The sequence below is a fragment of the Centropristis striata genome, chromosome 21, assembly GCF_030273125.1.
Source record: "Centropristis striata isolate RG_2023a ecotype Rhode Island chromosome 21, C.striata_1.0, whole genome shotgun sequence".
Classification (NCBI taxonomy): domain Eukaryota; kingdom Metazoa; phylum Chordata; class Actinopteri; order Perciformes; family Serranidae; genus Centropristis; species Centropristis striata.
In genome coordinates, this window is record NC_081537.1 from 23,403,596 (window position 1) to 23,430,566 (window position 26,971).

General features: G+C 36.5%; 2 protein-coding genes across 3 annotated transcripts; one reads left to right on the forward strand and one right to left on the reverse strand.

Moving 5' to 3' along the window:
• Positions 1 to 640: 640 nt before the first annotated feature.
• plekhm1 (pleckstrin homology domain containing, family M (with RUN domain) member 1) lies at positions 641 to 19,724 on the reverse strand. Of its 2 annotated transcripts, none has more exons than XM_059325003.1 (12): positions 19,495 to 19,724; positions 17,747 to 17,836; positions 14,841 to 15,082; positions 13,255 to 13,929; positions 10,351 to 10,822; positions 8,679 to 8,826; positions 5,986 to 6,966; positions 5,119 to 5,264; positions 3,750 to 3,943; positions 3,192 to 3,255; positions 2,959 to 3,116; positions 641 to 1,887 (listed from the first exon to the last, which is right to left on the reverse strand). In XM_059325003.1, exons 2-12 carry the CDS (start codon positions 17,798 to 17,800, stop codon positions 1,779 to 1,781), a joined length of 3,243 nt encoding a protein of 1,080 aa, XP_059180986.1. In that variant the 5' UTR covers positions 17,801 to 17,836; positions 19,495 to 19,724; the 3' UTR covers positions 641 to 1,778. The 2 variants fall into 2 exon arrangements, with proteins under 2 accessions (XP_059180986.1, XP_059180985.1); XM_059325002.1 differs by having other exon boundaries at positions 5,986 to 7,026.
• LOC131959785 (interferon a3-like) lies at positions 17,561 to 25,897 on the forward strand. Its single transcript, XM_059325004.1, has 6 exons — positions 17,561 to 17,568; positions 24,145 to 24,268; positions 24,372 to 24,464; positions 25,365 to 25,514; positions 25,604 to 25,687; positions 25,782 to 25,897. The coding sequence occupies exons 1-6, from the start codon at positions 17,561 to 17,563 to the stop codon at positions 25,878 to 25,880; spliced, it is 558 nt and encodes a 185-aa protein (XP_059180987.1). The 3' UTR covers positions 25,881 to 25,897.
• Positions 25,898 to 26,971: the final 1,074 nt, after the last annotated feature.

The window sequence follows — 26,971 nt, forward strand, 5'->3', positions numbered from 1 at the left end:
ACATTCAGCAATGTGCATTTTTTATATTTTTTACATAGAATTCACTGTAATTATATTTAAGACCATTAAGCAACTGAATGACCCTGTAAAAATATGCACCATTCAATTAATTTACAGATTTCAACTTCGATTTTATGGATATTTGTAATAAAAGTAATTCACTTTTTAATGGCATTTTCGCTTAATGTAGAAACAAGAAAACCCTGTAAAATATTTTTTTTTTATTATTTTTCTTCCCCAATGCATGCACATTAAGTCCTTAAATGAAACCAAAAAAGGGTAGCAGCCCGTGTGTTGGCTCAGCAGGATCATTTTAAATGACAAAAGTGAATCTTCAGGAGAATAAATATTTTTTAAAGCAATACAGATAATTAATTAATGCTCTTGTTTTCTTATCTTTCTTACTTTTTCTGCTTATTTTGTCTCTGCTAAAGGTTTTCATGCAGCTAAAAGCATGAGAGCAACACAAAAATTGAGAAAAACTGCCCTATTTTTCAGCCAATTCAAGATGATTTTTTTTAAAATAGTTTGCTGTGTTTTTAGTGTGTTTAGAGACAAATAAAATACAAATTAAATATTGGCACAGACTGTCAGTGATGCAACAAACTGAGATAATGATCCTTAGAAGAGAAGAGGTTCATAAAGTAACACAGTGGAATTTATTCTTTTATACATCATACACAATAAATGAGATGACAAACCAGGAATAACAGTGCTGCAAATATGAAAATGGACTTGATAGTAAACCTTCAATTTGTTTTGTTTTCTGCAGATTCTGCAAAAAAAATCTGTTTCTTCTGCAACTCTACATCTGAGTCAAATATTCCAGAGCTGAAAATAAACATGTCAACAATGTTTGTTTGTTTGTTAGTTGAGGGATAAACTCTGTGTGCTAGAAGATATTACAACTAAACCTCCAGTTGAAATATCAGTTTAACAGTCGTAGCTAAGTGCAAATATGCAAAATATGTTTTGACTTCAGAAATCTAGTAATTTGTTGTTTCTGCAACGTAATTGCTGCAATTTATTTAACTTCAGTGAATAATGTCAGTGCCCCTCACCTCACAAGCAGCAAATAATTATTTTAAATTTAAAGTCTAAATCACAAATGTCTCGAGTTAACATCCAGAGAGAAACATTCCACAAAGTCTTCTCGGTGACAGATTTTCACCTTCTAATGCAGCGTTATTATAATTTCTTCTTATATTCAAGGTAAATTAAACGAGATGTGATGCATTCTGGCACTGTAGTAAACACACACAGAGAGGAAAAATATTGTAAAGCTTAAATTAAAAGAAGGCACAATCAAAAACCTGTTGATTAGAACATTTCAAGTGCTGTTTTTTTTCTCATTATTTTTTGCATGTGCAGTACCGAAGATCACCGCTGCTGCATGTTTAAATATGTGCATAATGTTCAGTAAACATGATGGTGAAGACGCAATAAGACAAAGTAAAAAACTCATGATGTAAAAAATGTGTTGATGTGATTCTTGGCAGCGAGCTTCACCGTCGCCGGTCCGTTGTTTGATGTCGTGGCGAGTCTGAGTCCAGAGAGGTAAAGAAGTCAGTAACATTTGGCTGCGATACGCTCTAAATCACTGTTAGAGTCTCACTGCTGCAGCTCTCACACGCAGCCTGAAGGCCAGTCAGTTAGGCAAACCGCACTCATAATTGCACTTGAGGTTACTTCATGTAAAAGATACGATTCTGTGTTATTATTCTCTCCGTCACCGCTGAAAAAAACGTGGCTACACAGCGGCGCCCTGCTGGCAGCGCTCAGTACTGCAGATCTCTCTCCAGATATCTCTTCATCCGCTGACAGCGAGGACACGCGTCCCCCGCCGCTCTGCACGCCAGGTGGAACACCGCCTTACAGTCTCTACACCTGAAGACACAAACACACCAAGGTTATAATAGTTTTGGATTTTTCATTAGTTTTAGTTTTAATTTCGTTGTCATTTTTTGTTTTTAAATTCAGTTAGTTTTAATTAGTTTTCAGAGTGATTTTGCTAGTTTTAATTCGTTTTTATTTTTTGGAAAATGCTTAGTTTTAGTTTAGTTTTTATTAGTTTTCGTGTTAGTTTTAGTTTTTTTGTAATGGGGTATTTGTTGGGTTTTAGATTCAGAAAGGTCACGATAAATTTAATTATTTAATTTAAGAATAAAGTGAAATTAAAAGTACTTTCCTTGATCAGTGCCATAAAAAAGACCATGAAAAACAAAATAACTTCAGCAACAAACATCCACGACACAGGTTAGAAAATAGGACGCAAAATAAATTAATTTAATGTTGTTTTGCACTAGAATAACTGTTACACAAAATCCAGTATTTTTGGCCTACTGCTACTTAGTTGTGACAGGATGAAAATGGAGGATATAAAAAGCCTTTTTGTTTTCTGTGTTGGAAAACAAATTACAGGTTGTTTAAAGGCAACAAAACGTGTTTCTGATTATGATAGTAAATGCACACAAAAGAAATACATGTGAGTTGTTTTTCACTTTGTTGATTTGTTCTTATTTAGACATATATAGTTATATATAATGACTTTATTTGCTTAATCTCTTTAAAAATGTTATGTTTTTTTTTTTACACCAAAATACTAAAAAATATAAACAGTTTTTTGTGTCACTGTACAAAAGACAATGTCAAACTTAACTAATTAAGAAATTAAATGTTTAGTTTCAGTCTCTGAGGGTTATTTTTGTTATTTATTTAGATTTGATTCATGTCGGAGAAGCATAAAATGAGTCAGGATAAAGTGGAAAGTGGGAAATGTCGGCAAGAAGAAACATGCAGTTTTTCTCAAAGCAACATCATCATTTTGGAGCCCAAACTAAGATTCCCTCCCTTTGCATAAACTGCTGCCTTTTGAGTTTACTCTTGACTTGAAACACTCCAGATAATAGTAATTTAGGGATAACTGCAGCAGAACCTCGGCGGCCCAGGTGAACAGACCTGGTGGTGATGTCGAACTGGAAGGGGAAGATGATGTCGTTGGCGTGGCAGGTCTGACAGATGAAGCCGCGCTGCGTGCACAGGTCGCAGTGGAAGACGTGGTTGGAGGCGTGCTGCAGCAGAGTCAGCAGGTAGTTTGAATATTCGCCCTCTGCTATCTGGAAGAAAGAAAACATATTAAAATGTTTGAAGGTGTCAGAGGACAGGTGCAGCAACATGAAGCAGCAGGATACCTGTCGCAGGTCCAGGACGCTGTACAGGTGACTCGACTCCAGCAGGTACGTCCGCTGCTCCATCCTGACACAGAATCAGAAAATATACCAGGGTTCGTACACTTTAGCAGTGGTCAAATTCAAGCATTTTTCAAGGACTTTCAAGGTAAATTTTCAAGCTTTTCCAGTATCTTACACCTGTTGTAAATTGCAGGTTTTAGATGAGTACTTACATACTAAAAGGGGGAGATTTCACTTAACCATACCAACAGTGATGGTGTTACACTTTTAGGAGGAACGGTCTTCATTTCAGATAGGCTACTCATTATTTTTACATTGAACATGTGATTATCTATTGTCTATAGATGGATATAGTCAGATGGCAAGATAAATACAGTAAGAATTTCAAGCATTTACAAGCACTTTATCCAAAATCCAAGCACTTTTTAAACCTTGAAAATACAACATTTAAATTCAAGCATTTTCAAGGATTTCAAGCACCCGTAAGAACCCTGTTATTGGTAATAAAAAGTATAATTGAAATGTGAGGACATGTAAGATGCAGACACACACACACACCTGGCGTGGAGTTTCTTGCAGGCTCCGCTGCGGCAGGTGAGCAGGTAGTCTCCCAGCAGGCGGAGTCTCTGACGCAGGTTGTGGGCCTGAGCCATGGACTCAGAGTGCCTCACCAGGTCTGGGTTCAGCTGCTCCAGGTTCAGCAGAGGCTCCTGCTCCACCTGAGCCAGCAGGTGTAGAGCCTTCTTACACACCTGCACACACACACACACACACACACACACACACACACACACACACACAGGTCACACACAGGAGGACAGAACATGTTGACGTTGTGTGGGATTACTAAAGCTGAGTGATTCTGAATAAACCTGTCACATATTGTGTATCTAACTTAACAAAATTATGTCTTTAAAATTCAACCAGAGCACAAGGAGAGTGAACAGTTAACCTTATAAGAGCTGCGGTCCAATATGAAATCTATGAAAACGTCCCGACGAAAAGGGGGGGCTACCTGGTTGATCCTGCCAGTAGCATATGCTTGTCTCAAAGATTAAGCCATGCAAGTCTAAGTACACACGGCCGGTACAGTGAAACTGCGAATGGCTCATTAAATCAGTACCTATCGCTGGGTACAATTTGTCCCAGCGATAGGTACATTTCAGTAATTTCTACAAGTCCTTTGTTTGTTTTCACTGATCCCTTCCTTGATTTTCTGATTCTTCATTAACAGATTTCCTTTTTTCACCTGATAACTTTTACCGTTTCTAAATCTTTCCTCACCAATGATGACATAGGACACGTTTTTATGCACATTGTCATTTTGTGCATTGAAAAAAATGCCAAAATTTGAGAAGCTTTGGTGGAACACCTGGTGTTTTTTATGTAAGGTGTTGTTTTTGGTGCTATATAAATAAAGTTATTAATGATATTATAAAGTTATTATTAATTTAAAAATAAATAAATGCAAAAATCTGCAATGAGAAACAGACCTAGCAAAAACATTGTAACGCACATGAAAAATGTACGGAGCTTCTTCTTCAGATCAGACTCCTGATCTGAAGAAATGTCATATTTCTGATGTTCAACTGACAGCCTTATCTTGTTGGCATCATGGTTTTCTGATTGGGAATTGGCGCCACCTACTGCTGATCTCAATTAACCAACTTCTATTAATCGAGAGCAGAGCAGTAGTGGATATAAACAAACAATCACAAGTATTTTCTTCAGCAGATTTTCTTGAAATTTGGTTAAAATGTGCAGCACATTTAGATGGAAACCTGACTACTGACTCCAGTGACATCACAGCTCTTTCGGAGGCCACAAGACACTTTATGCAACTTTTTTTTTTTTTACACATGTGCAGTTGTGCTCCCCAAGACCTGTGAACAAACTGATGGGTCAGAGCAGCATCTGCAGCACCCACCTCTCGCTGTGTGAGGTCCCAGTTGTGCACCATGCGTGAGGGGATGATGGTGGTGTCGCCATGGTGACAGGAGTCACAGTAGTACTGGCCTGAGAACTCACACAGCCGAGCTCTGCCCCGAGACGGACCGATCTGCTGAGGACAACCTGCGTGTAACACACACGAGAAACTAAATAAAAACCCTGAAACAGATTCAGTCAGATACACAGCTCTCCACTGCCTGAAGATTACTGGACTAGACACACCACACATGAACACTGTGTCCACGAGGATACAAAGATTTTTATTTATTTTTATGTCACTCAGAAAAGAGCAAAACTGAGTAACTGGGCGATAGATGGACTGTGATTAGAAAGGTGAAGCTGGCTCCCCTGAAAAAGGAATATAACAGTAATCGTTTTTATGATATGATTTCAAGAGTTTACTTTACTTTACTTTTTTTTAAATTTATGCAAAAATTTTGCTAAATAATCCTAAATTTGACGACCTTGTGGTTGGACTCTTCAGCTCACAGCATATACACTAGTTTCCTCGCTGGTGTCAGTTTTAAAATGTCAACTGCATAGAAATGGATTTAATATTTAATATTTGTGCTACTTTAGTGTCAAATGTGAAGCAATTGCAATTTGTTCAGTTTCTGTTGTTGATGGAAATTCATGTCTCCTTTTTTTCAGTAGTGATATATTTTAGCTAAAATACGAGACAATAATATTTTAGTTTAGTTTTGTCTTAAAGGGGAATAGTTTCTATTTGATCTGAGCAGTTCTCTTATTTTAAGGCAACTCAACATAATAATACAATTAATGCTTGTAAATATATTTACATTTACAAGCAAACAATTTATATTTAAGATTAAGTGAACATTACCTGCACACTTGAAGCTCTGAGCGTCCAGCCCCTTCTCTGAGGGCACAGTGCACAGATTAACAAGAAGAGCTCCGTTCTCTTTGAGTCTGTGCTGCACCAGTCTGTGGAGGTTTCCACTGACCCCCCTGCCGCTCACTACAGCCGGCTCCGCGGAGCCCCCGTCCTCCCCGCTCTCCAGGTAGGAGTCCAGAGCTCCTCGGATCAGAACCCTCCATGAGCGAGCCTCCTCTGCGTTCTCCGCTCTGAGTTTGATCGTCTCCCTGACGGTCAGCAGTCTGAAGAAGGCCGGTCCTCCCTGAGAGACGTCGGGCACCACGTCCCGGATCTCCTCAATCAGGTGAGTCAGCCGCGGCAGCTTCCTGCCCTCGTGCACCCGGAAGCCTTTCAGAGCCTCCAGAGAGAGAGAGAAGACCAGAGGCGCCCATGTCCGAGCCTCGGGGTCCGTGGAGAAGTACAGAACAGATTCCTTGATGGCGTCTGTTTCTAAATCGGCCGCCCGAGTCCAGTCGAGCTCCTGTGGAGGAGGAGGGGCCTCCTGTCCTGCACACGTCCCCGTGTCGGAGGACAGCGAGCCTCTCTCAGGGCTGGAGGGGGCGGAGGACGGAGAAGACGCGTCCACTCCGTTCTCACTGGTGGGCTGCAGCACCTCCCACTGATCATCGTTTCGAGACGCTGGGCGGCACTTGTTGACGGCCTCGATGATGCGGTCCACCCAGTCCTCGGCCTCGCCGCGGTTGTCCGCCCGGAGGTAGAGTCTCTTCCCGGGGAAGGCCAGCTCGAAGCGGCCCTCCGGTGAGGCGATGCGAGCCTCCTCACATCGCAGCAGGGAGCAGTTCTCACTACACGTCCGCTCCTCCGCGTTCAGGTAGAGGCGGAACTCGAAGGGCGACAGCTCGCAGTAGTTATCACGCCACATTCCCATCGCACCTCGCCGCTCCAGATGACCGAGCTTCAGCAAGCCGCGGAAAGGGTTAGACAGCCCTGACAGACAGAGAAGGACGTTCACATGATCTTTATTTTCACATTCTGGAGACTGATTAGCTGCTAGAGACACATTTTATTTTGTCAGAAGAGCTTTTACAGAATATTTTACCTTGAAAAACTTTATAAAAATCAATGACTTTTTCTAATAATTCTGCAAAACTTTAGCACCAAAATGAAACCCTGAACAAGTCATATCACTATTAATATCAGTCTTGACTACAGAGATCAAATTTCAAACTGTCTTCATCTCTTTAAATGCAAAGCAGCTTTTAGGTGAGTGAGGAGAAGCAGAGAGTTAACATCGTCTGTACTCTAACAGATGATTTGATTTAATATTTTCTGGCATAAAACAGCCGTAACTAAAGCAGTTTTCATAATCAAACACTCAACAAACAATACAATTAAAGTTGACAAATGAATATTTGTTTTAGTTTTTTTTGTTCTCTTATGTGGATGTTATGTTTGTGTATTGTGAAGTTGTGAATGTTTTTGTGTGTTGTTGGATGAAGCACTGACTGAGGTGACGTCTTGAAAGAAATACAGGTTTATTACATTCCAGAGCAATTTGGCCTCGTTCCAATAAATGATGCAACATTTACAGGTGTTCCATTTCTGTTTGACAGCTTACGGAAATCACCTGCTGTGTCGTCACCATGTGGGGCGTGTTTACAGCTATAATACTTTCTCATTCCACAGTCTGAAGGGCTGCAGGTATAATCTGCCCTATGTCAACAGTATGAACCTTTCAACTCCTTGGCAGCTTCCTTTACTAAGCAGGTGTGTTCACATTTTTTTCTTAAGGTATGCCTTTGTTTTTATCTGCTGACTGGGTCAGTCTCTTCTGGATTATGTGAGTTTAGTTTAGTTTAGTTTGTTTTTCTTTTCATTTTCTTTTTCTTGTGGAGGTTTGACCACCACCATGTAGTAATGTTTTCTCACTATCTCACTGATCTCAAGGGGGCAGCAACACATCAAGGAAAGAAAAGAAAAACTTTTTAGAGAGATCTGAGTTGTAAATGTTGTAGGATAGAAGGGAATTCAACCTCAAGAACAAACTGACTGGAACATGAATTGACAGGAACTTTGACACATTCATTTTAAAGTTTTCATGTCAATAGTTTAAAAGCATTCACGGGTAAGACTGAGGCTGCAACTAATACTTTTCGTTCATTACCGGATACCGGAAAAAAATATTTTTGCTGATATCTAGCTGATATCTAGACATTTTCCATGGTTTTCTTGATAATAACTAACATCATTATCAATAAAAACCATGGAAAATGTCTACATATCAACTCTTATAAGCTATTTTTGTTATCATTATATTTGTCCAAACAAATGTACCTTTAGTTGTACCAGGCATTAAAATGAACAAGAAATTAAAGAAAAGGGGTATTCTAATATTTTTTTTACATGACTATGCATAATCTGATGATTATTTTTCCAATAAATAGATGAGTCAAATGTCTTTTTGTGTTTGACTAAAAATCCAAAACTCAAAGACATTCAGTTTGTGAAGATATGATAAAGAAAAGCAAGATATCATCTCTTTTGAGAGGCTAGAATCATTAATTGATCATCAAAATAGTTGCAGCTGATTTTTGTTGTTTTAATGTAGATTTGACGTATTAATCTGAGGCAGACAGCCAATCCTGTTCTCTGTTCTGTTCGTGTGCATGTCTGGTTTAAGACTATGATTTTTCTCCTACCTATCTGTCTGCGGTGGACGACGCTGGGAGGAGACTGGGAGACTTTGAGCTCAGCTGTGGTAGCAGCAGGAGGAGCCTCGTCGTGGTCCGACACCTCCTCCAGATGGGGTTTATAGATGTCGTCTTCAGAGATCCAAGAACGAGAATGCTGCAAAGGAAATGACAGTTTTTTTTTCTTTAACAGTGATGTAAGAAAGTGAAACAAGACAAGTATCAGGACCAGAATGTTTACTGCTTATTCAGACACGAGACTAACATGTTAAATGGTAATGGTATTGACACTGTTAAATTGCAAAACTTAAAACTTTGTGAAGCAGTTTTTATGTTACGAGTTGCTTAAAAAGTCTGTCTGGGGATCTGAGAGCAGCTGAACGTGTTGAAGTGTTTAAAGTTAAAACCTTACTATTCATAAACTTATTAAATTGGTTAATAGATTTAGTCATCAATGATTGGGACCGCAGAAAGCACAACTCATCTGCACTCTATGAATAGACCACAGTTTGTGAAAGTTCCTGTTATCATCATGTGTCTGTGGGTCAGTAGTGTGAGAACCCGCTGAACTTGTATGAACAATGTCCTTCTCTGTTGAAGGGTCATCGAAAGAAAGCACAAACGTCACTTTCTTGACTTCTTTGAAAAACCTTTGTGGCAACCACAGAAAGTCCTATTTTTTAAAGTGGAAAATATTGTGGCACATCCTCGAGCTGCTCAGACATCACATGTACAGTGAAGAATACAGAATAAGTGTTTTATGGGTATTTTACAACACAGGAAGCTACTTTATTTTATCCACAACACCCTGCCACAGGAGCTGTTTTATTTCAATTTAAGCAGAACAAACGTCACGACTCATGAGTTGCTCAAATTTCATGACACATCAAATGCGTTGATTTTCCACCCTGATACCCTGGCTTCCAGTATTAGCAGTCAGGTGTTTTATTTGTCATTTCCTCAGTGGGAATAGACACACAGCAAGTCAGAAGCGAGGGCATTTCTGCATTTCCCCCTCTGTAAAATCCTTCACCCTCTGCCTCACTATGGACATTATTGATCTTTTAACTTTTCAATAATTTTGGCTGGGTTAATGCATACAGTATATCACACTGTATAATGATGAAGCATGTGATTTACACCCTTATTTCACACATTGACAAGCCTTTTGCAATGACAGAATAGACAGAGACTTTTCAGCTCATGACTCAAGTCTTCCAGCCATTCTTGAAAAAGGAAGCTTGTTTAGCATCCAATAATCTGACCATCAACAAATACATTACAATTACATACATAGGGTATATTTGAAATTTTACTTGGTCTTGAGGTGAAAAATTAGCAGATTTCCAATTTTATACTTTTGTACTTTCACTCATACATGAATGGAAATGTTCCTGGACATTTCAGTGTAGATGGCATGTGTGAAAAGGGCTTAAAGTAACACGTTTTTTGGTTATTTTGATTTTTCTTTTACATCTGACAATACACAAAAAACTGCATGAAAATCAATATTGCTAGTAATCATCCTCCTATAATTCCCTCTATGAAATAGAAAATAATATTATCATATCATTTTATAGTGGTGCAGACGGTCCCTAATGTGAGGCACAAGGGTCAAAAAACAACAACACAGTGAAATATGACTTTTCAAGCAGAAAAGACAGTTTGTAAACACACTTACTGATAGAGAATCTGAAGACAGTTTCCTGCTCAGGATGCTGGTGGAGCGACGGGCGCTCTGATGCACTGACGGCTCAGAGACCTCTGGTTCTTTCTCTTCCTTGACGGGCTCAGGACTCTCCTGAACATCAGCCGTGTTTACTTCCTCCAAAGGCTCCGGAGGCTCCAGAGGCTCACCGACCGCAGAGGGCACTGCGTCTGTGTCCGGGTGCAGCTCAGAAGACGCTTCAGAGGGAGAGCCGTCTACGTGGTTCTCATCAGATGTTGGTGGTGGCTCTGAATCAGACAGCACAGAGTCTGGGAGTGCGTCCACGTGGTCCTGGGATGGCGTAGGGGGACCCTGGATCTCGCTGTCAGAGCCACTGAAGATAGCGGTCTCTGAGTACTGATCTGGACCCGTGCTAGACACAAAGGAGTCTTCACGCATGGAGTCCTGACTGCAGTGGCCACTTTCTCTGAACTCTGCCTGAGAACTGCCGACACAAGCACAAGTCATGATTTAATATTGTTTTTTACCATTCTTTTTGTCATCAAATCCAAAGAAGCATATTCATTCCTACTGAAGACCTAAATCTTTAGAAACAACATGTATATTGTTTCTAGGGATGGAAGAAACCTGCCAACTCGATTATCTATAACGTTAACGATCAATTAATCGATTAATCGCTATGTTTTTATACATACTCCAGTATGTGTAAAAACATGCATACATGGGCAAAATAAAAGATAGTAAGTCCATATTAAAACTAACTCAGTGAGATTAGTCTGTAAATATAACGTCAAGGAGATCAATGTTTTATGTTTTAGCCCCTGAAGAGGCATGAGGTTAGTTTTCACAGTATTCTTCATATTTAAATGTGTTTTGTGTTTAAATAAGTTTTGGATAAAATTAAACTCAGTAATTTATGCTAGCAAGGTGTGATACAGTTTGCTAATTTTGCTAAAATTATTCCTCTTGTATTTCTGTGCGTTTTTTAATTCCTATTGCAACTTCCAGTTTTTAAACTGTAGCTTTAACCAACTTAATTCTCAGCTCATTGGTTTATTCACGTACGGCCGCAGAACTGAACGCTCGGCGTGTTTCAGTTCAGTGAGGACTGAAACGCATCCAGAGATAAAATTTAAATTTAAAAAAATGCACAGATCATTTAAAAATTCCAATTGATCAACCAAATTCTTAACAACCATTAATCAATCATCGATTAATTATTCCCATCCCTAATGTATATTGTTTCATTGCTTTTTAAAACTGCTTAGCAAAATAACTAAGTAGCTTTCAACCATCCTTACACAAACAGGTGTAAACAGTGCATTTGGGGATATATCTGAAGCAGATTGAGTATTCCCAGCAGCACCACAGTAAATACAGTATATAGGATTCATTTAAAATAAGCATGTGTGTGTTTGTGGTAATCCAGGGCAACAATGTGGCTCATTGATGTGATCATAAAGCCTGCAGGCACATTTAAAGGCGTGACAAAAACACTCTGCCATGATTAATAGTTTGTTTTCCCACATGAAAAGTAAAAAGGAGGCTGGAACTTAGATTGGATACAGATGGATGGACTCATAGCTCGAAGAAGTGTCTTCTGATAAGGTGGTTTTAATAAGTTATTGGATAATATAAAAATGGGTGTGTAAAGTCATGATGAGAACTTGCATTGTGCTCTGGTTTGGTCGGGCGGCTCACTACTGCACAGACTCTGGCTTCAAATGACGCCAACAGTGAAAGATGGCAGTGGCTGAAAGTGGATGTTTTGTTCACTTTTGTATAGTGAGAGAAACTGGAGAAGTGTCTGTTTGTTGGAAGCAGGTCTACTCTTTCTACCTCATTGTTAAGTTCTAGATGTGACTCCCCGCCCAGCGCTGCTGCTGCTGCACAGGCTCCTCCAAGCAAACAGTTTTTGACTGCAGTGAAAATGTCAAACATCAACAAATATGGGTCGGGGAAAAGATAAAAGATATATCGATATATTTTTAAATGTGATATGAAATTAGACCACATCGCATATATTGATATAGTTAAAAAATATATTTCTTTATATATAAATGCTGCCCTTACTAGGGTTTGTCATATTTAGTTATTTTGTAATGTTTGTTATTCTTTTCTCATATAAATATATTTATTTCAGAAAAAGATTGGGCTATTTTATTTCACAGGCTATTTTTATTTAAGATATTTTTTATTGAAATGTGCACTTTATGGAGCTTTGAGGGTTTTTTTTTAAAAAAGGTACTCCTGTTGTTATACAGTGTTTATGTTCACTTAAATAAACAGTTTCAATAAAACTACTTATGACATGTCATGTTTGGCTTTGACTTTGACTGAACATTTGCTCTAACTTTGCAATAAAAATATCGGGATATATATCGTATATCGATATTCAGCCTAAATATATCGGGATATGACTTTTGGTCCATATCGCCCAGCCCTAGGTTAGACCAGGGTATTAATATTTTTCAGACAAAAATTAGGCTTTGTCATACATCAGTACATGTTTTAAGAAGGAACTCATTGCTGGTTTGGGTCTCTTCATAAAATTCACTGACATTAAGAAAATTGTAGGTCATGGTAAATGGACTGCACTTATATAGCTCTTTTATCCAAAGCGCTTTACACTACAGACTGCACTCATTCACCCGTTCACACACACATTCATGCTGGTGCCACCTGCCACCATTGGGAATTCATTCACACACTGATGAACGCAGCATCAGGAGCCATTTGGGGTTCAGTATCTTGCCCAAGGATACTTTAACATGAAGGCTGCCATGGTCAGGGATCGAACCACCGACCTTCCGATCAGTATGCGACCGCTCTACCAACTGAGCCGCAGCTGCCACAGATCATCACCAGCCTCACACTTTAATGCTCATCTGTTCACAGCTCAGGAGAAACACTTACTCTTTCTGTGGCCTCTTGGTGCTGACGGTGACGTTAATGGGCATGTCCAGGTCACATGACGACCACTGCTCCCCCGCGGGGCTGCGGGGGTCCTGCCCCTGCAGGAGGCTGTCAGAGCTCAGGCTGGAGGAGAGCTGCGAGGAGCCCGTGGTGTCCAGGCTTAAATTAGACGAGTTGAGTCCAGTCCTCCCTCCTTGTAAAGCACTCGTCCCTCTGCCCAGCAGCACGGGGCAGCCGCTCTGCAGGTCCGGTGCGTCTGATGAGCCTGACGACTGGGACACCGTGTCCCATGATTCTTTATACGTGGACTTGGAGGTGGGGAGGTCTCCTTGGCCGTTGAGGGGCAGGTCGACTGTTTCCACCTGGGACAAGGGACAGAGTCCAGAGAGAGCCAGAGGCGTGGTGGTCCACTCGTTGAGGACGGCCGACTTGTAGGAAAGGCTGAATGTGAGCGAGGCCAGGCCCTGGAGGTAGCTGAGCAGGACTTCCCGCTCCTCGGTGTTCAGGAGCAAGGCACTGGGCTGGTAGTGGGCCCGCAGCTTGGAGCCCTCACGGAACAGCGAGGCCAGGTAACACTCCAGCAGGCCGTGGTTGAGCGCCAGCCGCAGCCAGGCTCGGCAGCGACCCACATCGGTGCTCACGAAGCTGATCTTCTCCAGCTCCGTCACCACGTCACTGTAACAGAGAGCGTCATTAAACTTTAAACTACGTTTTTATAGAAACATTTACTGATGACTCGCATTTATAAATGGTGTCATATAGCTATTAATTTTACTTTTTATGTATTTATTACTTTCTCAGAGTTTTGTCATGTAATTGTAATTACATGTAATACATTTAATATACAGGTGCATCTCAATAAATAAGAATATCATTAAAAAGTTTTTTTATGTCAGTGATTTAATTCAAAAGGTGGAAATAACACATTATATAGATCCATTACAGAAAGAATGAAACATTTAATGTCTTCATTTATTTAATTTCGTATTATTATGATGATTATGGCTTACACTTAATGAAGACCTTAAATTCAGTGTCTGAAAAACATTTCAATATTACAAAAGACCAAATTTAAAAAGTATGTTTAAAATGGAAATGTTGGCCTCTGAAAAGTATGTCCATCTAAATGCACTTTGCATTTGCTCTTTTGCTTGTTTTAAACCCAAGATGCTGACTTAGCCATCACATAACAAAGCGAATAGCAGTGGTGATCATTTTTTAATACAATACTGTTATTTTTTATATAATTTTCTATATACTTTTAATTACAGTTTTATCTGTTTACACCTCTATGTCTATATATATATATAATTTATATTATTACAACTTTATTTTATATTTTCTTTCTGTAATGATTGATCCATTACTTAAACTGGCAATAGTTTTTAGTTTGGATTCTCATTTTGTTTTCACTTGTGTGATCTCATTGTTTTTTCTTTTTATACATATTTTATTGTTCGAGGGAGCCTAAAAATGAAGCATTTTTGATTGGAAAATGTATTAAAAACTATAATCACCAACGTTGGTGCAGATTAATGTTCTGTTAATCCAATATTGTTTCAGCTATGAAGTAGTATTTTTCTTACCGGTGGGTGACGGTCTTGAGGAGGCTCCAGAAGAACGGCTGAGGCAGCGGTCCCCGGTCCCCCTTCCTGCTGCGACCCCCTGCCTCCGTGCGGACGTACTTGCTCTTGATCCCGTGGATGAAGATGGCCTCCAGGGCGCAGCAGAGCAGGTTAGCGTCGCCGTCTTCACTAGTCACCACGGCGTCTGACGTCACATATCGCTTCTGCAGCGCCTTCAGCGACTGAGCCAACTTCTCTTTGATCTGTGTGAACGCGTGGGAGAAGAAACTTTATCAGCTTCCTCGTTCCTTTACTAGAAATCAACGAGGGTGGGGTCGTGACGAGAAGCAGGGTGGCAAATTACTTCTCTGTTCACCAACACACATAAATAGGACAGCCAGCACAGCAGTTTCTGCTTTCATATTTACAAGTTTAGTGAATAGATAGTGAGTATGCATTTTTTTATGTATGGAGGGCAGCTGCCAAAATCCAAAATGAATAAATGGCTCAGAAAATAAACTAATATGTTGTTAAATGTACCAACATTAATATTAAAAATACATTTCTGTCTTAATTTTTTTTTTCTTTTTTCTTTAGCATTGCTTTTTAATTTATTTTTTCATTATTTAATTTTTCTTTTTTTTTTTTTATTATTAAAAGAAAATGTATTAAGACAGGGGTTGGCAACCTTTACGGGCAAAAGAGCCACTGTTGGTCGAAAAAAAGGAAAAAATGTCGTAATGGAGCCGAAAACCTTATTTCGAGCATTACAATGACAACAAAACAGCCGACTAAGTCTAAACTGGCCTACCAGCTTTACTAATAGGTCATAATAAACATTCATCAATATGATTTTGTCAGAAAGCAATGAGAACCAAAGTGCAAATGAGGAACAGACACAAATATCTCAGGAAATTTGGAATCGAAAGGGAAACTAGGGACACTTAAAACGAGACTTGAAGTTGGCAAAATTTAGAGGTTAAGGTGCCGTAGACTTTCTTAAACTATGATGCACATTTAAGTTGACCAAAAAGCTTAAAAAAAAAAAAAAAAAAACTTTCGAGGCCGTATATAAGCTGCACATTTTTACAATCAAGAACATAAATTGCTTTGGGTGAGTCTACACCTTTGTCAACGTATAATGTAAACAAATAACCGTTTCCTTTTGTATAAATGTTTTGGTCACAGCCACATGGAGCCACTGAAGATGGCCTGAAGAGCCTCATGTGGCTCTGGAGCCACAGGCTGCCTACCCCTGTATTAAGAGAATAGTATAGAAATACGTTTAAAGTTATAGATGTATAAATTTTGAAATTATAAATGGGTGAAGGGCAAAGGGAAAATAATACATAAATACATTTAAAAATTAATTTAAATAAATAAAAAATAAATGCAAAAATAAATACATTTAAAAATGAAAAGAGAATGAATTCATGACTGAATAAATAAAAACATTGATAAATAGGGAGCTTAATACAAAGGTAAATAAATACATAAAAATAGAAATAGAATTATTAATTAATGTCACATTTTATTAAAGCATACATTTATTTGTAATATTATTTTTGGTACATTTATTGGAATATTATATTAATTATCAAGCCATCCATTTATTTAATTAATTATTATTTTGACAGCTTTTCGTGCTCCGTAGTTATGCAACATGGTGTGTACATTACCTACAGTCACATGACACACAGTTTCAGCAGACATGGAGAGACAGAGAACATAAACATATAAAAAGTGAGTGTACATTATGCAATAGGCTGCAGGATAAAAACTGATTCTTCAGCAACACTCTGCAGAGTGATGGTCCAGACACTGAGCACTTAAGAACTCTTCTGTTACTGAGCTTCACTTGGCAGGACCTGAGCAACAGAGCTAAAAAAAATAACTTCCAATTCCCTGCCAGCTCTCATAGATTCCTGACTGCTATACATTCGTTTAGCAAGTCAGCAGAACCTTGTTTTAACATGATGTATTACAGCAGGGCTCTGCAGACAGCGTACAGTCAGGATATTCTGCTGTTTACTCAGCAGGCTCGGCACTCGTCCTCCACTGCTTTAATATGATCTGATATTTTCATTTTAATACTTTATTTTTTCTTTCTCATCTTCCATACAATTGTTACATTCTTATATTAGGGCTGGACGATATGGACCAAGAGTCATCCCGAGATATTTAGGCTGAATATCGATATACGATATATATCCCGATATTTTTATCACAAAGTGAGAGCAAATGTTCAGTCAAAAAATATAAATAATATACATAAAGTGTGCATTTAAATAAAGAAATATCTTTAAAAAAAATAGCCTAAGAAATAAAATAGGCCAATCTTTTTCTGAAATATATATATTCATATAACAAAAGAATAAAGAACATTACAAAAGAACTAAACACGACAAACCCTAGTAAGGGCAGCATTAAATATAAAGAAAGGTAAAAAAAAACAAAAAAAAACTATATTGATATATGCAATATGGTCTAATTTCATATCACATTTTTAATCATACTTTTTATATCGCCCAGCCCTAACTTATGATGCATAATAAGCTATCTAATGGTAACTTTCAAAGCTAATTATGATATCTGCTATTTTTTCGGCATTAATTCTGCATCTGTCTGTCTGTCTGTCTGTCGTCTCTTTCAAAGCATCAGATTATATGTTAAGCCTGATTTAACAACACTGTAAATAAGATAAAGCATGAATCACCAAGTTGAGGCCTTAAAGTGGTGCAATGCTGAAGTACAGTTACAACAGTACAATTACAACACGTACTACCTTTAATGTCACAATCTGACTGGCAGAAACACTTTGCAGAAACGAATAAAGCTAATCTCACATCTTAACCACAGTAGCAATAAAAGACAAAACAATGAGGCAGAACTGGTGGAGCACAGAGTGGGAAAGCTTGTGGTTTTACCTGTTTGACATCTTTAGCCTCAGGTGGCGTGTCTGGCATCTGTGTGGCTAGCATGGCACCTCCTGGGAAGGTTTACTCCCTCATGGCACGCTGAAAAACACAAACTATTCCTTTGACATATGCAGAATGCAACAAGCTTACCAAAACAAGTTCTCTAATAGCAACTATTGTGACACAACTAAAATGGATAAACAAGCAATGTGAGCTTGTGTGCCCCGGCTGATAAGCACAGCATGTGATAATAAGGAAGCTGGTTTTTTTTCCTCACTTCATGGGACATTTGCCACTGAGCTATCATTACATTTTCCATCACGAGACTGTGTCCTGTTCTGTGACATATCTGCCATTTCATGGTTTCAGTAAGTAAACCACGCTGTAACTGAGTCATGTGAGGCGCTGATTAAACAGGGTGTCTGCAGGGAAGTGGCTACAAAACGCCTCAGGGCTAACTTCCCCAATCAAAACGCTCTGTGAGGGCAAATCAGAATCCAAACAGCGTGCAACTCAGATTCCCTGACATGATCAACATGCAGATAAGATAGCTCTAAATACCTCTGGTGCCAAGCTAAGGACATAAATAGGATTACTTAACAACAAAGTATTACGTCTTACAGTCCGTGGTGGAATGTATCCAAGTACATTTACTTAAATTCTGTACTTAAATTTGATATAATTATACTTAGCTTAAGTATTCATACTTTATGCAACTTACCCCTTACTACATTTCAGACACAAATGTGTGCTTTTTACTCCACTGCATTTGTCCAACAGCTATATTATTTATCCTTCCTGTCCAGTAAAAAACATGTATCTCAAAAAATCTGCACAACCTTAAACATCTACAGTAGTAAAATGCAGCAGTAATATTAATCCAAAAACATAATACATAAAAGTACAACTGAGAGGGAACATTTTACTACTGTCTACTTTCACTTTTGATGCTTTAAGTACAATTTGCTGATAATACTTAAGTAAGTAATATTTTTCTATAGCTATATAAAATTCCTGCACAGGGGAAATTCAGTGTGCTTTAAGATAAAATAAATTAAAAAAAATAAAAATTAAAAAAATAAACTAAATAAAAAGACAATAATAAATACAATAAATCATATTATTTAAATAAATAATCTAAAAAAATGATAAAATATAAACTAAATAATAACAATAATACAATTTTAAAATAATAATATTATTAAAATAACTACATTAATGCTCATGATACTTGTCACGTCATTTTTCTGACAGGCTTGTGTGACTCTTATGTGACACCTTCAAAATAAAGTGTTACCATATCTTGCTTAAGTCACAAAGGCATGTAAAAAAAGTCATTTATTTCTCTGAAGCTACATAATTTGCACACAGTGTTATTACTATGCCAATGGCCATCCTTTGTTACATCCTTTTTGAGTGAAATGATCAATAAATGTCATCTATATAAGTTTTTTGTGTTTCCTGCAAAACTTGAAAAAAATAGTTAGGCGATTATTTTAACAGGGTGACGATATTGTGACAATTTCAGGTTAAAACTTGCAACATTTTTAATTAACTGACAGCAAGTTGCCCATTTTAACATTAGCTTCTGTTTGGGGCGTGTATAGCACTAAACCTCGACGGGGAAGCCTGAGACATTATAATATAATACACAGAAAACCTTAAACAAGCTGTGAAAAGTATAATTAATGTAGAAGTTGCGTTAAAACATGACACTAGCTGTAAGTCTGACTGGTTAGTTAGCTTAGCTTCCTTACCGAAACAGGTTGGCTAACTTGCCATGAAAAGGTCCACAGACAACCGCAATATCCTCGGTAAATTATGATAAAATCAGTAAATGTACGTTAAAGGCAAGTTAATCCGTACAGTCGCTCTCCATTGCTGCCAAGAAATATAATAAAAAAGCTAAAAAAATTAGCGCTAAGTTAGGATTTGTTATGAGAGGTGAGACGCTCTGTCACTATCAGACTGAAGTCACTGATGCATCATGGGAAATGGACCTGTGATGCCTTCAGGCTCAGTCAGGAATGTAGTGAAATAGAGTAGACCGTTAAAAAAACGACATACAGTCATGGAAAAAAATAGACTTAGACTTAAGTCTAACACAGTGTCTAAGACTTAGACTTAGACACTGTGTTAGACTTAAACACAACAGTGAATCTGTATATATATTACATATATATATATATGTATATATATATATATATATATATATATATATATATATATATATATAGATAGATAGATAGATAGATAGATAGATAGATAGATAGATAGATAGATAGATAGATGTGTGTACTGCGGTAGCCAAGCAACGATATGTCGTTGCCAGATTCACTGTTGTGTTTTTGTGCAATGACAATAAAGAAAGTCTAAGTCTAAGTCTAATATTTTTTTCCATGACTGTATGTCGTTTCTTTAAAAACTTGTATAAAAAAACTTGTATGAAATAAATGGGGTGGCTGTGGCTCAGTTGGTAGAGCAGTTGCACATTGATCGGAAGGTTGGTGGTTCGATCCCTGACCATGGCAGCCTACATGTCGAAGTATCCTTGAGCAAGATACAGAACCCCAAATGGCTCCTGATGCTGCGTTCATCAATGTGTGAGAATGAACTCCCAATGGTTACAGGTAGCACCAGTGTGTGTGAATGGATGAATGTGCACAGTCTGTATTGTAAAGCGCTTTGGATAAAAGCGCTATATAAGTGCAGTCCATTTACCATTTACCATAAAAATAAAAGTGTTCAAATATGTACATGAATTATTGCACCCTAAAAGTTAGAAGCAGAGTATGAAATATTGCACAGATGATTAATTGCACTGTACAAGCAGGGGCATTTGGTATTAAGCAGTCTGATGGCGAGGGGGAAGTAACTGTTACTGAATCTGGTAGTTCTGCAGCGGATCCACCCTTTTTCTTCCATTTCTTGTCCATTTTAATGCCTGGTACAACTATAAGTACATTTGTTTGGACATATATAATGATAACAACAAAAATAGCTCATGAGAGATTAATGTAGGAGCTGATATCTAGACATTTTCCATTGTTTTTCTTGATAATGATTTTGGTTATTATCAAGAAAACCATGGAAAAGGGCTAGATATCAGCTCTTAAATTAAAGTGTATTTAACAATATATTTAAAATGTAATTTTAGAAAGTGTACTTCAAAAAATATGTAAATGCACCAAAAATAAAATATACTAATTATGCAATTCTGAAAGTTTTATTTCAGTTCCCTAAAAAAACATGAACTTTTTGAGGCCATAATGTAAACAAACATAAATTGCAGATACTTATAATTAGTGTGTTTCTGAAAGTATGATTATTTTAGAGTCCTTTGTAATAGACAATTGTTGTGATTTATTAGAATGTATTTAAGAATACTTACACTTACACTTTAGTACACTTTTAAAAAGTATAATGCATTTGAATAAATTAAATGTGCTTGCAAAAAGTTTACTAATTTTTAAGTTCTTTGTAATACACAATTAATTTACTTTATTCCACTTCATTATTAGTACATTTAAGTGTAAAGTAAAGCTAATTCTAAGCTGTAATTCAGTGTACTTTTTAAAAAGTATACTAAATTGCAAATAGTTATCATGGTAATTGAGTGTGCCTATGAAAAATATATGAATTTTTAGCCCAAATTAGCCTGTACATCAACAAAAATAGATGTTAACCAGTGTGTTTCTTGTTATGTCCAATTAAGAAGTTAAGTAAGTAACAAACATGGGCCTGAACTATTTACCCTCTTGTTATTTTGCTGGTCAAATTGACCTATTTCAAAGTTTAAAAATAAAAAAAGTAGTTCAAAACGTTTTATTTGTTTGAATCAACGTCATGTAAAACCATTGTATTTTATATGTAGGTCTTTCCAATGTACATAAAAAAAAGTTTTAACAAGAATTTTCTATGAAAAACGACTGAAATATCCTCATTGAACCTGATCTGTGAGAGGTAAAGAACACCATTGCACTAAATATTGATTTAAATGGTTAGTAATGGAGTTATTGATGAAATATCAAAAATGTTTATTGGGATTTTTTAGTTTCTGACACTTTTGGATAATTAAACATACTTTATCATACAGATCAGTGCTTGTAATGTTATGTGGAAGCAGCAGTAACATTGGTGTGTGTAGTTTACGAGTAGCCCCTGAAGGCAGCAGAGCCTCTGAGGCGTGCTGATGTTGTTGCTGTGTGCTGACATGTGAGAACTTCATGTTCCCTGCTGTCCTTCCTGCTGGGCTGACAACACACACCAAAAAAAAGTTTTATTACACATTACACAGCTTGTAGAACTGTGTAGTAACTCCAACAAATCATCCCCACACTTATAAAGTAGTGTAAAAAGTTTGTGTTTGTGTAAAGAAATGATAAACTGCAAAGTAATGAACTTAAGTATATGTCAGAATATACTCAAAACAGTCTCACAGGCCTGGACGTTTAATGTAGTTAGCTACTGGTGATGGGTTTGTGCGTGGCGGAGAATAATGCACTTTTAGTACAACTACAGTCTGTAAATAAAGTGTTTTTTTCCCCCAAGCTAATATTTAGTAATACTGCCTTGATTCAGCAGGGGGCGTTATTGGTGCTCTCATAAAATATTTGGGTTGGATATATATTTATCCGAGTGTGCAATAATATAAACAATGGCCTATTTTTATTATTATTATTATTATTATTATTATTATTATTATTATTATTATTATTATTATTATTATTATTATTATCATCATCATCATCATCATCATCTTTTTTATTATTATTATTTTATTTAAATTTTTCTTTATTTATCTGTATACTTTAATTTCCCTTCTGGGGATCATTAAAGTTTATTGTATCTATACTCTTCTGAGTGCCCATGAAATTGTTATTTATGAAGAGAAAATAAAATAAAAATGATGTTAGTACTAAAGGGAGGAAAATAAAATAAAAACAATCACATGTATCCTATTATTACAAAAACAACGTTTTGCATTTCTGTGCCTGAATGAGTTTATTAAAACATACACATGCCTATGGTGCATCTATAGAACAAGAACAATAAAAAGAAAATCAACCCATTCGTTAGGTTTGGTTTGTTTTGATATTTTTTTTACAGGAAAGAAAATATACTGTAGAATATACACTAAACAGAACAATGCTAAACTAAACTAAATAAACATCTATCACACAATTATGTCATAAGAACAATAAATAGATGATGAAATGCCAAGGTAAACTGAGAATTCCCCCTCTGGAGATAAACTTATCTCCCTTTCTTGTCTTGAAAGAAACGTCATGACGTAGGCGTGAAAACGTAACACGTCAAAGCTTTCACTTTGAGGGAAGCGCTTTCTGTTTTATGTTATGTTTGGTATGTGACACAGTGCCGCCGGAACTACTGTTTGAATCACTTTATATATATTATATAATATATAATATATTCTAAACACATAACTTCCATCACACAGAGAGCCTGCAGAACGAATACAAAAGAAATACATTTAATATATAAATAAATACATATAATTTTGCCTCACCACATTGCATGATCATTTTACGTTCTTGGTTTATTTATTATTATTATTATTTAATTTATATACATTTGTAATTTTTTTGTTTTTTGTACTTTGTTACGGTTTTTTGTTCATCAGCTTGTTTGTTTACACATTTAAACAACATTCTGTACATTAAAGCATTTATAGTTTTTATTGTATTTTTTAAATCCTTTTTTTATCATCATCATCATTATTGTGATTTGTCTTTTTTCTTTACGTCTTTTCCCCCCGCCCCTGTAATTGTTGTACCCATAAAGCCACTTATTTATATTTGAATAAATAAATAAATAAAATAATTTATCCCTGACATAAATGTATTACTTTATTTTTCTCTAAAAATCGCCAAAATATTCCCATGTTAATCGCAAAAAAAATTTCAAATCTGTGTAAAAATAACTTTTATTGTTGTTTTGGTGTTTAATTCTCTATGGCGTTTTAAATCTCGGTTTAAATCTCGGTACGGCATTTCAGCTTCCCATTCAAAATGATCTCACTCTGGCGGCATGAATGTTTGTTAATAACAATAATAATCCGAAAATGTGTGTGACAGTACAGGTATGTGCTCAGTGTGAAAGCCGCGTCAGACTCCGGGTTTCCCACAGGTGTGCAGGTAGGTGAGGAAAGCGAAAAATGAAAGGCGCGCCCTGGAGTATAAATGAAGCGCTGCAGCTCTGCTACAACAGATCAACCGGACAACAAGAGAAATCAGCATTTGCTTCAAAGAAAGGATATCATACCTTTTTAAGAAAAAGAAGAAAGAAATCAGCATTTGCTCCAAACAAAGGATATCATACCTTTTTAAGAAAAAGAAGGATATTTTACCCTTTATAAAGAAGAAGAAAAAGAAGATGACTCCCAGCAGGATCCTGTTCGTGTTTCTGTCTCTCAGCCTGTACAGCTCAGCCTCCTCACTGAGCTGCAGGTGGATGGAGCACAGGTTCAGACATTTCAGTGAAAAGACTTTTAAACTACTGGATACAATGGTAAGAGCACTTCTTTTTTAAAGTTGTTTGATGTTTTTACTTTGACTTTTTTATTAGGATGTTGTTTAAAAAGTTACTGAATGTTTTTTTCTGTGTTCTGCAGGCTAATAACTCCACTAACACCACTGAGGATGCTGAAGTGGAGGACACTGTGGCCTTCCCTGATCATCTGTACAACCAGGCGTCCAAAGCTTCAGTAAGTCCACTTCAACTTTTTCTGACAACTGTGCAGGTTATAATGTCTTATTTATTCCAAGCGGTGGAAGAAGTAGTCAGACCTTTTATGAAAAAGTAGCTGTAAAACAGTGTAGAAATACTAGATTACAGGTAAAAGTCCTGCATCAAAATCTGACTTAAGAAAAATATTCGCATCAAACTATACTAGTGCTCATTCTGCAGAATAATTCATATTTGATTTTAATTATTGATGCATTAATATGTACATTACTTTAAATTTAAAGCTTTAAATGATTACATTTTTACTATATATTTATCAACTCCACAATATTCCAGTATAATATATTTGTTAATTAATTTCAAATATGTATACTATTTGATTATAGTTATTGAGGCATTAATATGTGCATTATCTCAGAGTTAAAGCTTGTAAATTTTTTTTTACTTTATATACTGTAGCAGTCAAGTCTCAATAATACAACATCATAATATATTTCTAAAGTGGCAGTAAAACAGTGTAGAAATACTAGATTACAGGTTTAAAAAAATCCTGCATTTTTCAGCAAAAGTACCAAAGTATTAGCATCACACTATACTTGAACTCATTTTGAAGAATGATGCATATTAAGCTTATAGATTATAACTATTGAGGCATCAATATGTACATTACTTCAAAGTTAAAGCTGTACTATATATACTGTAGCAGCCAAGTATCCATGATTATAATTAGTTATATTTTGAATTAGTAATCCAAAACTAAATGTATCAAATACATGTAAGAGAGTAAAAAGCGCAATATTTAGTATAAACTATTTAGTATAAAGTTGGAGGAAAATTCAGATATCGTAGGACAAGTAGCCAACAATTTGTGTCCAGTATTTGAGTAAATAAACTTACTTTCTCCTTCTTCTTTTTCCAGGCTGAGGACAAACTGTTTTTCATGGCTCAGGTTCTGGAGGAGATAGTTTCTCTGTTTGAGGAGGATCACAGCGCTGCATCATGGGAAGAGGTCACAGTGGAGAAGTTCCTCATTCTTCTGAGCCGCCAGGCTGACGGCCTCCGCTCCTGTGTGAGTAGAACAGACTGAAGCTTTCTAGCAGATGTGTCAGTTTAATATAAAACGACTGTATATTAAAGATTTATTGATTTATCTCTCAGATTGGGAGCCACGGCCACAAGAAGAAAAGCAAGAAGCTGCACCTGTACTTCCATAGACTCCTCCACCATGTCCTGGAGAGGATGGTACGGCTGACTCTATATCAGTGCATCAATTAATGAATCAATCAATAAATCTATTGATGATGTTTTAATAATGATTATATTATTGTGTCTGCAGGAGTACAGTGCTGAAGCCTGGGAAATGATCAGGATGGAGATGAAAACCCATCTGATGAGAGCAGAGATAGAGCTGGCTGCACCTCTGCTCAACAACTAATACATGCAGTCTATTTATTTATTTATTTATTCATCTATTTATTTATTAATTTAATTATTTATTTATCCATTTATTTATCTATTTATTAAATTATTTATTTATTAAATTATTTATTTATCTATTTCTTTTACTTTTTTTTTGACCATTTATTTATTTAATTATTTATTCATCTAGTTATCTATTTGTCCATTTATGTATTTATTTATTTATCTAGTTATTTATTTGTCTTTTTATTTATTTATTTATCTAGTTATTTATTTGCTTTGAGCAAAACAGAATGAATTTTATTTTTTCGCTAAATCCGATAAAATAATTATGTTTCTTTACACCAAGTGTATTTATTTATACGTGGAGTATTAATGTATTTGTGTGTTCATCCGTTTATTTATTAACATGGTGTTATTTATTAATTGAGTTGTTTGTGTATTTATTGATCATGTATTTGTCAATGTTCATCAACATGTTTTTACCTTGAGCAAAAAATGAACAAAAAGAATAATATTGTCTAATTATTTATTATATATAATCATGTATTTTTTTTTACTTTGCTTTTGCAAAATGGAATTCTCAAAAAGATTTCTCTTGTATCCAATGAAATATATATTTTTGTCAATAAAATGTATTTATTTGTTTATTGAATCCATTTAGTTATTTATTAATTGATCTAGTTAGTTAGTTATTTATCATGTATAACTGTATTTATTTGATTTGAGTTGCTAAATACAATGAAGTAATATTTTTTTAATTCTTAAAAAAGACATTACACTTTGCCGAAAGCTACGTTCTAAGCTAAGTCCTGAGTCCTGTGTGTTCAAGTCTGAGTCATTATTTCCTGAGCTTGAGATCTAGTCCAAATCCTGAGTCCTTTGTTTTTTAGTCCAAGTCGTCATTGTCTGAGTCTTTGTCCCTCGTGTTTGAGTCTGAGTCCAAGTCATCATTACCTGAGTCCGAGTCCCTAGTGTTAGAGTCCAAGTCCGAGTCATCATTATCTGAGTCTGAGTCCGAGTCCCTAGTGTTAGAGTCCAAGTCCGAGTCATCATTATCTGAGTCTGAGTCTGAGTCCCTAGTCTTCAAGTCCGAGCCATCAGACT

What these genes read in the sequence shown, in the direction of transcription:
- LOC131959785 (XM_059325004.1), top strand. An exon ending in CTGACGGCCTCCGCTCCTGT is followed by an intron (nt 25,515 to 25,603) that starts GTGAGTAGAACA and finishes TTTATCTCTCAG; the next exon opens with ATTGGGAGCCACGGCCACAA. An exon ending in ACCATGTCCTGGAGAGGATG is followed by an intron (nt 25,688 to 25,781) that starts GTACGGCTGACT and finishes TTGTGTCTGCAG; the next exon opens with GAGTACAGTGCTGAAGCCTG.
- plekhm1 (XM_059325002.1), bottom strand. Translation starts at nt 17,800, where the DNA reads ATGCTAGCCACACAGATGCCAGACACGCCACCTGAGGCTAAAGATGTC. An exon ending in AGGCTAAAGATGTCAAACAG is followed by an intron (nt 15,083 to 17,746) that starts GTAAAACCACAA and finishes GCGTTCACACAG; the next exon opens with ATCAAAGAGAAGTTGGCTCA. An exon ending in ACCAAGAGGCCACAGAAAGA is followed by an intron (nt 10,823 to 13,254) that starts GTAAGTGTTTCT and finishes TTGTGTCGGCAG; the next exon opens with TTCTCAGGCAGAGTTCAGAG.